This window comes from Amblyomma americanum, chromosome 5 (assembly GCF_052857255.1).
Source record: "Amblyomma americanum isolate KBUSLIRL-KWMA chromosome 5, ASM5285725v1, whole genome shotgun sequence".
In the NCBI taxonomy this organism is placed as follows: Eukaryota; Metazoa; Arthropoda; class Arachnida; order Ixodida; family Ixodidae; genus Amblyomma; species Amblyomma americanum.
Genome location: NC_135501.1, coordinates 22557024 through 22573228, shown reverse-complemented (window position 1 = coordinate 22573228; position 16205 = coordinate 22557024). Strand labels below are relative to the sequence as shown.

Below are 16205 nucleotides of genomic sequence, written 5' to 3'. Positions count from 1 at the left end.
AATGTGCACTGACATCGCACAGTACACGGGCCTCTAGAATTTCGCCTTCCAAAAGTCCGCCACCACGGCCAGGATAGAACCCGCGTCTTTCGGGTCAGCAGCTGAGCCACCGCGGCGGTGATGCTGCAAATACATTCCAGCTTCCGTACACATTATAAAAAGCAAGACCTACGCAAAAAGTGCAATAAACTTAATTGAAAACCGAAATCGAAACTAGGTTCCTGCCGCTAGGCGGCCACCGGTACTGTCGGGCCTTTCTTGATATTTTCCCGCTTGCAGTGTGTGTGAGTGCTTGTGCGGCTGACGTGAACTGCGCCTCTGACCGCGCTTTTCGAGGTACCGTGGTGAGCTGAAGTGTTTTTAGTGCACATATTTAACTGGAAAATTGCATAGGCTCATTCACTGCTGTCCAAGTACCGTATATGACGTATTAGGGCAGAAGCAGCCTTTGGAGGCTCTGCCGAATGCGTTTCTTTGTTCTAGATTAGCATAAAAGCCGGCGCTCGCTCACATTTTAAAGGTTCGAAGTCAGAAAGCATGGGCAAAGTTATGATGTAGACGTTCATGTGCCACAATATATTTGTAGCGTAGCAATCATAGTCCTCAAGTCGGCTTTAATGAAAAACACGAGCGTTGCCGTGATGTGGAGACGTGGAGCAGCTTGGCACTACTACGCACCTACCTCGAATGGTAAGCAACCTTATGTCTTCATGCATGCTGGTTTGCATTTCTCAAAAGATATTTTATGGAAGAGCGGCCTCAGGGCTTGCCGCTTTTAAGTACTTAAGTGCCAAGACCTGCAGTGCAATAGGCCACTGTTTCCCTGTATCCTAGGAAGAGAAGCAGCACTGAGCAGAGTTTGTGGAGAACCTTTCTGCAAGCTGCTTAAGAGCTCTAGTATGTATGTTCTATCAAATTTAAAGCCGTTTAACGCTATTTCGTCAAATTCCTTCTCCTATGGTTTATTCGCAAGTGGTAATTCTTGCAGCTTTGCATAGGGACAGCACTTCATCTCTGCGTAAAATGCATTGTGTAAGCGTGACGTCTGAGATAAACTTTTAATTTTGTCGGCTGCCTATGCAGCCACCGGTGGTCATTTTGCGCATCAGGCCGTTTTGAATTTGTTGACGCTGCCATCTATTTTGGTTTTTAATTGTTTTTAGATCGGCACCCAGATTAAGGAATCCTGTGCTGTTCAAGCTAGGTATCTTTAGCTTGCTTTTTCAAGTTTTTAAAAGCTTCATTGTTTGACCAAAGTGACCTAATTTCTGAATTTTAGCGGTCTGTAATCATGGTGGTATAAAATGGATGTCTGCAGGGGAAAACATCTACATCCACAAGGGAGCCCACAGCAAGGCTTTCACATTATTGCCACTGGGAAATATTCATGAGCAGTATGGAAGCAAAGGTGCGTTTTAGTTCTTGCAGCAAGCTTTTAATGTTGTGCATTAGGTTCTCTTAGGTTCTCTTGTGCATTAAGTTCTCTTCCGGGCCATTTTCCGTTTTCTTCATCAAGCTGTTTCATGAAACAGTGTACATAGCCTAACCATGCCCTCACTTATGTGTACAGGTGCACTAGAAATAAAACGGAGCACGCGAGTGGTGGCCAAACTAGAAAAAACTGCATGCCGGTGCGCTCTGTCAGATGATGCGCAGCAGGAAGCGAAGGGGAGTTGGCACTTTTGGCTGACGCATTTCGATACGTCTTATCACCGGTACCAGCGAAGCCGTGCTGCTACCATCACTGCTTGCCACAAGCGCTTTCTATGCTTCATGCACGTGCAGAAAAGTTGGCCTTCGGTGGCGTGCGCTTTCTGCTTCGTCAGGAATGGCACCATTTTCAGTCTGCGCAACCGCCGTGGTTCACGCTTCACTTGGTGGCGAGTCTGTTGCGCTCTGGAGACTAAACGCTCGTGCATCGGTTTGGCAAGTGCGGTAAAAATTTTGTTCGGCGCAAGGGAACGCATGAAAAAAGGAATAGCGTGCATGTATTGGCTGCACTGTCTTTATGATATAAACAGATGCTGAAATGATAATGAAATTGGTGTTACCAAAGTGTATGACGAAGGCAGTCGTGGTGCGATGTCATGATCTGCTTGGTCATTTTTCAGTGGACCGAACTGTGGCAAAGGTTCAGAAGACTTTTTGGTTTCCTCGGATCCGCAACTACGTGCGAAAGCACATCTAACAATGCTTTGAGTGCATCTTCAATAAGGTTCCTGGTGGGAAGAAGGAAGGGCTCCTCAACCCCTTTGTTCTGCCTTGTAAGCGCCCTTTTGAGACTGTGCACCTGTACCACATGGGTTCATTCGTCCTTAGCAAGAAACGGAACCAACACCTTCTACTAATCGTTGACAACATGACGAAGTTTGTGCGTCTCTTCCATACTCGCGATACCTCGACGAAACATGTACTGCGCACAACGGAAGAATTCATCCTCGAGAGAGGCCTTGCTCAGACCATTATTACAGACCGAGAAAGTTGTTTCAATTCTAGAGATCTCAAGGAGTTTTGTGCAACACAGGCTGTTCGACACGTTCTAAACTCGTCACACCGCCCCCAGGCCAACGGACAAACACAACGAGTGAATCACACGGTGTTACCTGTGATCACCACGGCAATGAAGGACCCAGAGCATCGGGATTGGGATGCCAACCTCAAATACATTGAGTGCAGCTTAAAAAAATGCTGTGAGCAAAAGCACGGGCAAGACACCCTATGAGATGCTTCATGGCTACAAGCCTGTCTTTTATGAATTAGCACTGTAATAATGGACAGTGACAATGGTTGGAAGGACCCAAACGTGCTAAAAGAAACAGTGCGGCAGCACCTGCTAGAAGAACAAGTAAAAAGTAAACAAGCATATGACAACTGGCATTACCGTGCAGGGATGTATGATGTGGGTGAAGTAGTGTTTTTGAAAGCAGCACCCCAACACACTGGACAGCCGACTAAAACATAACCCAAGTATCGAGGTCCCCTAGTGATAACTGAAGTGCTGCCTGCCGACACAAAGTGGCGGAGCTCGACAAGAACACTAGGAATAGATATGCAACGACGGCGCATGTTTCGCAATTGAAGGTGTGGTCCACGACAAGTGAGACATCGCACCTAGGCAACAACGAGACATCGGACGGATCCGAGCAGTAGCTCGACGAGCCCTTGGCAGTTAGGCGACCACGCAGGCAACAAGCAGCACCTGCCAGGCTACAAGACTACATCCCTCGAAACAGCTTTTCTTGTCTTCTTCCTTCATGTGCTTGTACAGCTATCTTCTGCGCTGCCTTAACGAGAACGTTAAGACTTCAAGTCGGCCGAGTGTTAGCTTTTCCGCCAGCCAATTGGTGGCACCCCCTGCACTGGCTACCGTGGCTTGCGGCTCATGGCGGGGCTGGTATAGGATGAGGACCAAAGAGAGTGCGTTTTGTTTGTTTGTGTTTTGGCGACAATGTGTGCGCACATGTGACAGTCGTCTCCTGTGTGTTCCGTGTGCGACGGGCATGCGTTCGTCTCTGCGATGTCTTTTTGTTTTCTTTTCATTAAACCACCATTTATGTCTTCACTAGCCAGCCCTTGGCTCAGTGGATTCGCGAACCCGAGGGCATAACAAGTTGCAGTTGGTTTAGAGCACAGTATGCTACTCGCACACTGGCCCTAGCTCTTATTCTTTTCAAGTTGTGAGACACAACTTGTCTCACATGTGTCTTTAGGCATAGTTTGCAGTCATGGGGTGGGCTCAGCTGGCAAAGGACAGAGTTAATTGGAGAGACATGGGAGAGGCCTCTGCCCTGCAGTGGGTGTAGTCATGCTGATGATGTTTTTTCCCTTAGCAGTCAATCTTTGACGCAGTGTCACATGTTTTGCCAGCGGGCAAACTGTCACAAAAAAAATGGTGGTGCTTGTTTATCACCTGCTTATTGTGTGACAGCAATAAACATCATCAGTCATGAGTCAGCGCCATGTCTGCATACTTCTTGCATCCTGTCGCAGTCGTGCTGTGCCTTTACCTGACGAACATACACAGACTAGCTCAAGAAGGTAACTTTTTACATTGTGCAACCATTTTGCCAATTATTGCATTCTACAGCAGGATTTCGGGGTCAGATATACAAATGGCCTCAAAAAATTTTTTTTGACAGGGAACTCACATTGATGTGTCCAGTATACACAAAAGAAAACACAGTTGCTTGACTTGCATTTCTTCCTCCAAAACAATGTCATTGTAGCGCCCTCTCTTGGGTGGCGCCGGGAACCCGGGTAGCGCGTGCCACCCGGCGAAGAAAATAAAGACGGCGCCTGGCCGTGGCACGTGCAGCCACGGCTCACAGTTCTGTTCTGGTGTAGGTTCACAGCATTGGTCTTGTTTCTTCGCTCCTTAGGCGTTAAGGCTACAACTGGTGACCTAGGATGAGCAATGACCGATCCCGTAGCATCCACGGAACAGGACTCACGTCTGCAGGATGTCTCATCACTGCAGGTTCGCCTCCCACCTTTCTGGACCCAGAACCCACAAATTTGGTTCCACCAGATCGAGGCACAATTTTGCCTTTCCCGCATCAGCTTGGAGACGACGCGCTACTACCATGTCGCCTCGAGCCTTCCTCCTGATGTTGCCGGCGAGCTCTCCGACATTCTCTCCACCCCCATGGGCGCTATACCATATCAGCACCTAAAAACCAAGGTGACTCGTGCAGCCACGGCTCGCAGTTCTGTTCTGGTGTCGGTTCGCAGCAGTAGTCTTGTTCCCTCACTCCTGAGGCATTAAGCTTACATCGTGTATTGAAGCAGAATCGACATTTGAGCTGGTTGATATAGTATCTTGTAAAAATATATAAAGCGCACTCAGGACAACGGACAAGCAAGACCAAACAACACAACCGCTTACTTGCAACCGGGAGTTTATTCAAGAAACACACAAAAAGAGAGAAAAACCACAAACAAAAGGCTTCACGCAGGTGCATCAGGATAAGTGCTCATGCAGACGCGTCAAGATAAGAAAACTCCTTTTCATGCAGAACCACCACGGGGTCGGAAATACGTCTGCTGATTCTTACGGATGTGATAGACCTCTGGAACCTCTCTGGTTAGCTGATTAGGGTGTCGAAACTAAATTTTAGTTTGATCAAGCAAAGGCTTGCAACTACTGCATTTCGAGCAGTGCTTAGCGAGATTGGATGAAGGCAACTTTTTCAAGGACAATAAATGCTCTTGCATGCGCACGTTAAGGCAGCGGCCCGTTTGACCGATATAGGTCCGGCTACAAGAGAAGCGAGTGCGATACACCACTCCTGCACATCTGGCATATCGGTTCCCATGGTTCATGGTGCACTGCTTACTTTTATCACGTACGCCGCTGCTAGAGCGCAGCAACCTTCGTACAAACACTACTTTTTGATGGGTAGAGAAGAGAACATTAACCCCATATCTGTTACCCACATTTTTTAGTTGATGAGAAAACCGATGAACATAAGGAATAACTGCAATATTTTTTTTTTCTCCTCCTCTCAACCTGTAAGAAGTGACCTATTGAAATCTAACTTTTATGAGCACCTTGCTAGAAGCTAGAAACCCATCCTCTGGAAAGCCAGCCAATCTTACTCTGTTCACTTGCTCACAGAAGCTTTCATTTCGTGAAGACATGACTTGAGCAAAGACGGTCCTAAACAGGACACAGCAATGCCACACTTCACAATTTTTGAATGACTTGACTTAAAATTTAAGAGAGGTTTCACTGACCTCGGATGTTTCATCCAGCACACATGATCCTGCATAAAATGAAGTTTCATGTCAAGAAGCTGCAGGCAACCATTTGTAGGAGTTTCGAAGGTAAACTGCAGTCCACACCCATATTCTTCAAAAATCTTAATTATGTCCCCCTCCCTACTTGTAAATTCATGTCTGTCAACAAACACCAGATAGTCATTGACATACCTGAGAATAATTTTCTGCAAGGCCACTCAGATTCTTTTCAATATGAGAGTCAACTCGAGAAAGGAAGATATCACTGAGGACGGGAGCCACTTTGGATCCAATACGAATGCCAGTACAAGGCGCAAGGCGTGCTTGGCCTCCTGGCATGCCAAGCGTGGAATTTGTCCTTTGGAACTTCAACTTTTGTGTGGTGGGCTGCCGTTGTCCAAGAGCCATAGCTGCAGGATGTGCCGCATCCTTTCTTCAAAATGGTGGTGCCATTCCCGCTGTTACAAGAATTGCTTGCGTGTGGCCTGCGGGGATCTTCCGCGCCATCGCAGACATTATCTTGAGTGGTGCGACCTGACAGACAAGCATATCAACTTCCTTTGGAGGAAGTTGATATGGAGCTATTTTCAATGTTCTTTGCTTGTTTTTTGAATTGCAGTGCTGGGGGTTACAAGCAACTTGATTACGGACAATCAGCTGTCACAAGAACAAGGTACCAGTAAAGCTTTGTGTGTTGCTGCTATGCTAAAGTTTGAAGCACTGGACATTGCCCTTTCGAATACATTTGGTGCATAAGTGCCGAAGCTAGTTATTAAGCTAAACAGAGCAAACCACTTAAAATGGGCCATGAGACTGAAGGTCTTTTATAGAACCTAAGGAATGGTTCATTTTTAAAAACTTAAGTTGTGACGACATATTGTACTAAAACTAATTTTTTATTGTTTACTATAAACGTTTTCCGGCAGGTTCCAGCACTGCATTTAAATGGTTGTTGCTGACCTTTATTGATAACGTGGAAATTGGTTGCCTACAGGCAATTGCTGGTAAATGTAGCTTGTTTGGTGGCCATATTGTGTTGACGTAGCTGTAGTTTGTTTTTTAAGGATGTTGAAATGCCAAATATTAGTAGTATGGTATTTGGAATAATGCACAATAGTAAACATGGATCAGCAAGTGAAATCGACTTGTGCCCAGTAATAATGAATAAATGAATTTTTTTGAATGGTTTGGTTTCCAGTACAGCCAAAGAAAGGTGACTGGGACATATAAAGCATGTTGAGGCCATATGAGACATAAAAAGTGCAGTACTATTGCTACTTCATTACTTTAAAGAAGTGTAACCTGTACTAAGCAGCCTAAAGAGTTCGAATGAGAAGATAACAAGGAGGTGTATTACAGAAATTTTCGTGCTTCAGATGAACTCGCCTTTTTTGTCACATCACTCTGCAGGTGTTGACACTGAAAAAACACAAGTTGAAATTTCATTTGCAAATTATTCCAGGCCATTTGCAAATACTGTGCCATTCCAAAGAACAAAATACAGTACAAAACATTTGCTGACTTCGCACCATTTACAGAGCAGTTGCATTTCAGCTGCCTGTTAAACAGATGTCGCTATCTTTGGGTCAAGCTAAAAATTCAATTTCCTTCTCATTACCTACTTGGTGCCATTTGATAGTGCATGGGTGTAGTGTTTGCGCAAGATATTTTTTACTTTTTGCCCAGTTTTCATGGCTGGGCAAAAAAGGGAAACACGCTTTCAATGACCAGCGGATATGCTGCCTTCTTAAGTCGCTAGATCCACGCAAGCCTTTCTCGCAACTATGGAGAACGGTGCGCGGGCTGCGGACACTTCCCGTACAGCGATTCCCATTCAAGGTGCTTGCCCTCTCTCAAAAGAGATCGGAGATTGACGTGGCAGAGGATTTCTGCGCCAGATTATCCGGCCAACTCACAGCTACCAACATTCCATCGCCTTCGAGCAGCTACCCGCCACCACGTGATTTCCGGTTGGATCTACCATTCTTGATCCACGAACTTAAGGCAGCATTAGCTTTGTGTAGCCGCACATCAGCGCCAGGACCTGACGGAATTTCCTACCGAGCTCTGTGTCACCTGGAAGAGCGAGCGAGAGGAGTTCTTCTTGAGGAGTACAATGAATCTTGGAGAAATGGCACGCTACCAACAACCTGGAAGACAAGTCGCCTTGTTCCACTGCTGAAGCCTGGCAACTCGCCGTTGGAGCTCTCATCATATTGCCCGATCGCTATGGCGAGCTGTGTGGGCAAAGTAATGGAGAGGATGGTCCTAGGACGCCTGGAGTGGTACTTGGAGTACCACAACACCTACCCAGATGCCATGGCGGGCTTCCGACGCGGTCGATCATCGATCGATAACGTCGTCGACCTGGTGACCATATATTGTGCTCCTGCCCGCAGTACAGTCCACAGAGGACATGCCTTAGCCACGAACTTGACCAACTGGACGACCAACCGCTATCCGAAAAAAGAATTCTACATCGAAAGGACCTATCGTCGCAGAAGGCCGTGCAAGCGCTTTTGCGCTTCTTACAATCTACCGGCCTGTGTGAAAGACTTTAACTGGAACGCCTTGTGTGTGTGTGTCTCCATGTGTGCACGTTCCTTTTTTTTTTGCATTTTCCTCTCTGTCATCTTTCTAACCCCTATACCCCATCCCCAGTGTAGGGTAGCAAACCGGAGACTCACATCTGATTAACCTCCCTGCGTTTCCTTTTCATTCTCTCTCTCTCTCTAATGTAACTTTTTTATTGAAAATAAACATGTAATGTTAACTGATTTGGCTTTCATGTGGTTTGGCTGCTTTCTGGCAAAAGATTTGCACACCTTAGCAGTGTTTTCATGGCTTTACAATGGTGTGGACGTACTCCCATCGGCTTCGTCAACTTCACATGACTCCGCAGCGATTTCTACCGAATTTCGCCGAAATTCTTCCACCAGCAGTTGCGTGAAGTTAACCAAGGAACCCGTGGATACCCGATTTTGAGGTGGGCCATCATTTCTGAAGAATCTACAAACACTTTTCTACCGCGTCCACGCCACCGCCGAACTGAGCCTAAGCGTGTATGCCAGACGCTAGGCTACCGCTGCGCGCCGGCCCAGGAACGCGCCAGCTCGGCGAGACGCCGGGCGCGACACGAAGAGAATGGCAATTTCTACCGAAGAAATGGATAGCTCCGCGGAGGATTTACCAACAACGCCGACTACTTTAGCAATAGCTAATGGACAAGAGGACGAGACTGGCTGGAAAGTGGTGACCAGCCGGAAAACGAAGAAGGAACGCGCCAAAGCCACTGCGCAACTTTCACAGCAAGCACAACATACAAGAGGCGGGCAGGTGAGCTCTTCTCGCACGCCTCCTAACATTATGAACCGGGTGATAAGAGCCTCACGCATGCCACCCCTACCGCAAGATAGTGGTTCCCCCAAAGGGCGGCTTGAACTTTTGTGCAAAAGATCGGACCTACCTTAGTGAGCAAAGCCCTCATGGCAGCAGTAGGACTTGATCCAGGGCAGACCATGGAGGACATTGTATGTCCCAATATTACGCAGAACATCATGGTGGCGAGTACGCCCTTTCGAGAAAATGCAGACAAGTATGCGGCCGTAAGGGCTATCGGAATAGCCGACAAAGAGTACACAGTCAGCGCTTATGAAACTGCCCCAAGCGACACCTGCAAAGGGGTAATCAGATACATCGACGCTGCCGATGATCACAGGACGATTGAAAGAAACATCGTGAATGACCATAACCCCCTGGCACTAGCAGTGAAAAGAATCAAGAACTCAGGATTGGTGATCATTGTGTTCGATGGACTTCGCGTCCCAAACTTCGTCAGATATGGACCCACACTGGTACCCTGCTACTTATATCGCAAACAAGTGGACATATGCTTCGTATGCGGCAAACTCGGACATCGTGCAGACGTTTGCCCCGAGCCGGGATCCATCGAATGCAGGGGCTGTGGAATTCCTAACCCCACCCCATCCCACGTGTGCGATCCGAAATGCAAGCTGTGCGGGGGCTTGCAAGCGACAGCGGCCAAGGTGTGTAGGTAACGGTACTTCACTCCACACATAGTACGCGCACAACGACAACGAGCGCGACTGGAGCAACAAGTGAAGGCACAGCTGGACGAAGAAAAGCAACATGCGGAACGTGGCTGATCTGCGTCAAGGACGCCGGCATGCAGCCGCTCCCGCTCTCGATCAAGGAGCCGACCACCTGCGAGGACAAGCAGGAGTCGTTCAAGATCAAAGGTGCGCTTGGGGGGAATGAACAACGGCGGCGATGGCACGTGGGCAGACAAGGTCACAGGGGCTACGACGACCACTCCAAGGAAAAGTGAGTCCCGCAACCCGGATAAAGAGCGGATAGCTATGTTAGAACAGGAACTGAGAGAGCTAAAAGCCGCTTATACTAAGCTAACACTCGAATAGACTGAAATAGGTAAAGCGAACAGCAGTAGACCATCGCGCACTCCCGAGCCCTCAACCGGTATTGAAACTCCCCAACTCGTTGAGATTGAGAGACAGGAAGACAAACGCGAAAAATGCCCACCTCCTAAGAAGCGAATGCCCGTGCGATCAGACGTTAAGAACGCCATCAACGCCATGAGCGATAATATGAGGCTAATGCACGAGACCATGGCGCGCATGAACGAGAAATTGGACATATTTAGCACATGAGTACCGAAAATGGAAATGTATCTAAACAACACGGTAGTACCGGCAATGGAGAGGATGGGTTCACAACACATCGCTGCGCAAGGCCCACCTCGCGACGGTCTCACTGCAAGCGAAGGGGGCTACAATGGTCAACATGGCAGTGACAAATAAGACACGAAATCTCTGCGTCTGGCAATGGAACTGCAGGGGGATCGCCTCGAAAAAGGCGGTCCTCCTGCAGCTGGTCAAATCAGAAACCGAGAAGCCACACGTCATTATGCTACAAGAAACACTCACAACCGAACTGGCCTATACGGGCTATAAGGCCGAAGCCCACAGAAACGAGCAAGGCAGAGGCGTCGTTTTACTGATTGGAAAAAAGATCCTGTACATTCGCGATGACATCCGCCACACAGCCTCCTATCTAGAACACCTCACGATCGAGATCATACCGAACGACCACGTAGGGAACAAGCAAAGCATCTTCCTCACAAATCTGTACAGCAGCCTTAAAGGCCTACTTGACCGGAATTTCGAGCCGACTAATTGTGCCCCCAATATAACATCCATGCAACGACCGTTATTTATTTTCAATGTGAAGGCTGTAAAGCATGCCATGTTTTAATTAGGGGCGCTTAAAAATTTTCATAGCAGACGACGCAGCACTCTAGCGTCGGGCTAAGCAACTAAAAGGAAGACCGGAAATTACGCACGTTTAAGACGTCGAAACGGCCGACACACCGATGCCGGAGCGGCGAGCCTCGCAGACGAGCGTCCCTTCGCATGCTGTTGTTTCGTGGTGCGTCTCGCTGCTAAGTGCTTTGGACTTAACTGCTGTCATCATGCCAACACAGTGCGTCGCTGTTGGTTGCTCCAACACGCACTCTGTTCCGGGCATCAGCCTTCATCGTTTTCCAAAGTGCGATAAGCTGCGCAAGTTATGGGTCCTGGCGCTGAAGCGAGACCGATGGGAGCCGAGCAAGGCAAGCGTGCTTTGTTCGGCGCACTTCACGTCGGAGGACTTTGTGCGCGACATCGACTTTGCTGCAAGTCTGCCGTGCAGGCAGCTGAAACGGCTTTTGAAACCGGAAGCAATTCCTTGTTTTCGCTCACTGCAAGCGCAGCATTCAGAACCTTCGGCCAGCCTTCGAGAAGCGTCGGCGTATAGAGGTGAGTATGCTTTATGATTGACACCTGATATCGCAGTGGGGCGCCACAGAAACCTTTATCGCGATGTATTATTTTTATTTTAGATCGTGAATAACGCCTTGAGGGCGTCTGCTGCTGCGAGCTCGTCTCCGGCAATCGTCGCCACGCCGATCGCGCCCGAAAACTGCCCAGATACCGCCCTCGGTGTTATCAGTAACGCCGCAGTGTCACCAAGTCATGGTAAGTCGTATGAATAGACTACAGTGTACTGTCGCTGTAGGAGTACACCTGCAGCGGTACGCTGCCGCGGCTCGCAAGAGCATTAGCGTTAGGTACATGATAGAAGCCTTGCTAGAACGTTATTTGCCCGTTTTGGCGCCTCATTTCTTGAACTAGGTTTTACAAACCTTCCGTACTCTTCTTTTGTTATATACGTTAAACCCATAAAACCAAACCATGCCATCCAGTGGAGTATAAACAAAGAATTTTGTGGACAGTTCAGAGACCTCCAGGTTGTGAAAACTAATCCGGAGTTTCCGTGTGTGCCTAGTGGCACATATAGCATTCCTTCAGTGCATAATTATCCAATGAACTGTTAAGTGTTTAATTTTTTTTTGCAGATGAATATGTCCAGATGGAGGTAGAGTTCACTTGTTCTGCGTGTGGTCACTCAGCAACCTCCAAGTCTTCCAAGTATATTCAGGTGGACTTACCAAAGGCCACATGCAACAAGGGAACAATGACAGGCAGTCTACTGAGGCACTGTGGTAATATGTTGGCAGTTTTAGCTACTTTTACTTGAGACATGACAGTTTTTTCTTGTTGAAGGTGTGCAAACTGATGAGACAGGCTCGAAGAATGTGAACCGATGCTCTACGCCCAGCATAGATATGGTGCCAGATATATGCCTGCATCATACCTCGATGAGAGTGATTCCTGGAGTGAAGCCAGTGATGAGAGCAATGCCGACAGTGTGTCAACTGCTGAGCTTGATGCAAACGATGAAAGTTTTGCATTATCAGAAATTAGCAAGTGTGTATATTGTGCAATCAGCTTTTTTTTCTTTTGCTTGTTTCACAAATTTATGTTTCATTACATTCTTGCAGCCCAACTGGAGCTACGGCCACTGATGTTCTATCAGAGCCAAAATATATCGTCTTTGAGAGCTGTCTCGTAGAGCTCCTTGGACCCTGCAGGACATGCTTGGCTCAGTGCTCTACTGAAGTGAAGAGGTCTGGTAGCCTGGTGCAAGTCACAGCAATCTGCCCATTTGAGCATGTGTGGTCATGGCAGAGTCAGCCATCCCTTCACAGGAAGGCTGCTGGGAACATCCTTCTAGCTGGTATGTGAATAAAGTATTATGGGGGCAGCATCTTTTGATCGTTGCTAATTTAATATGGTATCTCTGTTGAGCTTAATATTTTTTGTAATGGCCATTGTTTTCAATTACAGTAATTTAGAATCCACGGGCATATCTCAGATTTAACTGGTAGTTTTGTTTTATGAAGGTAATTACAATAAGTCTTGATCATTGCATAATTATGGTTAGTATATGCTGTGACTGGAATGAGCACTAGTATAGTTCTGATTACAATAGGTGCATGCATGGGATAGGCAGTTCATGTACCCCAGTTCGTCGTACAATATAATAGATACGTATTTTCATGACATGAAATTTTCTAAAGGTGGCAGTTGCTATAATCAACTCTTTTATTCTAAAATTTTTGTTGAAGTGCCTCATAATTGCTGAGCTAACTTTTAATTTGCATGATAAGGCATTTATATACAATCAGCAGCAATATATATTTTATAGTAATCTCTGCTTGTACATGGTTGTGAAACAGCTCAAGGGACGAAACACAGGAGGAAGAAACAAAGACACGTGCGCTGTGTTTCGTCCCTTGCGCTGTTCCACCACCATGCAAAAGTACCAACTAGCCCGTGAACTCGCTCTTCTAAATCTCTGCTTATGGCTATATTTTGGCAGCAAAAAGTATTGCAAGCAAGAAGCTTTGATGTACTTTCAATTGGCCTATACACATTCTTATAAAATACCATTTCACAATCTACAAAGAAAAACACCTGGTTTTACCTGGTAAATTAGTGTACACTGTCTGATCTTCTCTGACATTGTTGCAGCACTGATTTGTACCAATATGTTATTTGGTCAACACACATTTTCCTCACAATCCTTGATACAGTTGCACTTCATAATTGCCGCCGTGGTGGCCGAGTGGTTGTAACGCTTGGCTGTTGACCCGAAAAATGGGGGTTCGATCCCTGCTTCTGTGGTCGAATTTCGATGGAGGTGCAATTGTAGAGGCCCGTGTGCTGTGCGATGTCAATGCACGTTAAAGAACCACAGGTGGTCAAAATGTCCAGAGCCCTTCACTACGGCGTCCCTCATAGCCTGAGTCGCTTTCGGATGTTAAACCACCATAAAACATAAACCAAGCACTTCAACATTTCCAATATGGCCGTTCTTACAAATGATTTGTGGTCATTATTCTCCCTAGGGGCTATATTGTTCACAGGCTCGAACCCCGAAAAATCACTTCGACTGCTTTCATGCATTGGAGTTGCAACGTCTGGAGACCTATTCTTCAAAATACAGAAGTGTGTATTGTTCCCCTCTGTGCGAAAGGTAAGCCAGATTCAGATGTGTTCAATATTATTAGTTATGCGGAGGACAAGTGCAAAGCAACGTTTTTATATAGGTGTGGACAGATGAACAGAATGCCCATCTCACTGAAGCATCAAAGAAGCCTCTGAGTTTAATGGGGGATGGCCAATTCGACTCCCCAGGATTCAATGCAAAGTACTTGACGTACACATTCAATGATGCTGAGCAGGATGTCATCTTACACACTGAGCTTGTGCAGGTTTGTTTCATTTTATGCCTAGCAAATTTAAAATGTCTGCTTTTAGTATTCACTAATGTATATCTATGTTACAGGTGAATGAGGTGAGCAACAGTGTGCAGATGGAAGTGGTTGGCTTAAAAAGAGGTCTACAATTTCTGCTAGGAAACAACTGCCGTATCAGCAGAATAATAACCGACAGACACAATGCCATACGAGCCCTTCTCAGAAAAGAATATCCTGAGATAATGCACCTTTTCGATTGTTGGCCCATGGGAAAAGGCAAGAACATTTCAGCGACCCTTATCATAACATGGGAGTTTGAGACCAAAGTTTCTGTTTCGTTATATTTCATTTCAGGAGTAAGAAAAAAGCTTCTTGCAGCTTCAAAGCGCCGTGGCGTAGAAGTCCTCAAAAAATGGGCCCGTGCTGCTGTGAACCATTTGTATTGGTCTGCAGCTTCAAGTGATGGACACACAGAACAAATTGTTCCTAAGTGGAGTTCACTCACAAGGCATGTGATAAACGTGCATCAGCATGATTCGTCAATCTTTCCCCAGTGTGTCCATGGCGAAAGATGAAAGACTCTGGCTGGATGAAGGTAAGTAATAGAAAGCATTGGTACTTTTTGAAGGCTCATCATTTGAATTTCCTTGTTTTTAAGGATCAGATGCCCACCGCAAGCTCTGTGAAGTTGTAGAGGCCCCATTGCTGTTGAAGGACATGGCGCAGCTTTCCACAAAGGAGCAGACGTTTGGTTGTGAAGCTTTTCATAGCCTGATAAACCAATTATGCTGGAATGCGAGCTAGGTTAGTGCTATGCTTTATTCACTGATGCAAGCAGTGACATTCTGTCAAATTTCTGTGCACTAGCACACATTTTGGAATACTTTTCATGCTATATTGTACAATTGGTTGTCTTTACTGTATGTTGTAATATTTGCCAGATTGGGGCAGACACCCACACAATACTCAGTCAGGGTTTCTTCAGTTTTTATGTGTAATGCCTTGCTAATGCAATTTCTCTTTCTGGCGGAAATTCAAACGCCGACCATTCGTTTTAAAAATGACGTTTCGGCCCCGCTTTTATGGGGGCCTTGTTTACAAGGCCCAAAGTGAACAAAGTTCACAAGGTGAACAAGGCCCCCGTAAGGAGAGCCGGAACGTCATTTTTGAAACGATTGGTCGGCGCTTGGAGAATTTCCGCCATGAACATACCCGACCAGATGGGTTTCCAACAAACACTGGATTTCAATTTCTCTTTCTACTCACTAATGTTGCTAGCAGAGTCTGCATCGCAGCATTACATTATAATGAGAACCATGGACGTCCTCAGGCGGTCCGAGCTGATGGCCAAAAGCGGTTTGCTAGGAGGCTGCGAAAGGGTCGGAATGGAGAGGCTAGCCTTTCATCTTTGAAGGTGGAGCCATCTTATGGTGAGTACTCATTATTGTGCGTAAGGATAATTGTACCTTTTCAAAATACAGATCAGCCTAAATGCTGGTATGTCTGTTGCAATGACTGGTATAACTTGAAATGCCATCAAAGGTTATGCGCATAAAAGACAACATAAAGAGAGAAGACAGGACGAGCGAGTGGGTTTAGCTATCATTAAAAAAAAATTGCTGCCTGCTAAACCCACTCTTTTCAAAGGTGATATAGGAATACTTGGAACAATTTAATGTTACCATTAGCTCATTAAAGTTCAATTGTAAAATTAACACCTCTCCCAGTTTAATTCTCCTGATGCTATCATACCAGTCATTGCTACCCTATTTCGTACTAACAC

At 46.4% G+C, this 16205-nt stretch overlaps 1 protein-coding gene across 7 annotated transcripts in view; it reads right to left on the bottom strand.

Moving 5' to 3' along the window:
- LOC144132323 (uncharacterized) overlaps nt 1-16205 on the bottom strand; it is a 229274-nt gene that overhangs the window by 146457 nt on the left and 66612 nt on the right. For 2 of the 7 annotated variants that reach the window (XR_013314780.1, XM_077664647.1), the window contains one exon: nt 4485-7158. The exons of the other annotated variants lie outside the window; for them this stretch is intronic. Coding sequence is in view for 1 of the 2 variants with exons in the window: in XM_077664647.1 (XP_077520773.1) it covers nt 7139-7158 (20 nt within the window). In the remaining variant the exon portion in view is untranslated. Of the gene's footprint in view, nt 1-4484; nt 7159-16205 lie in introns of those variants that run through there. 7 annotated transcript variants of the gene reach the window in all.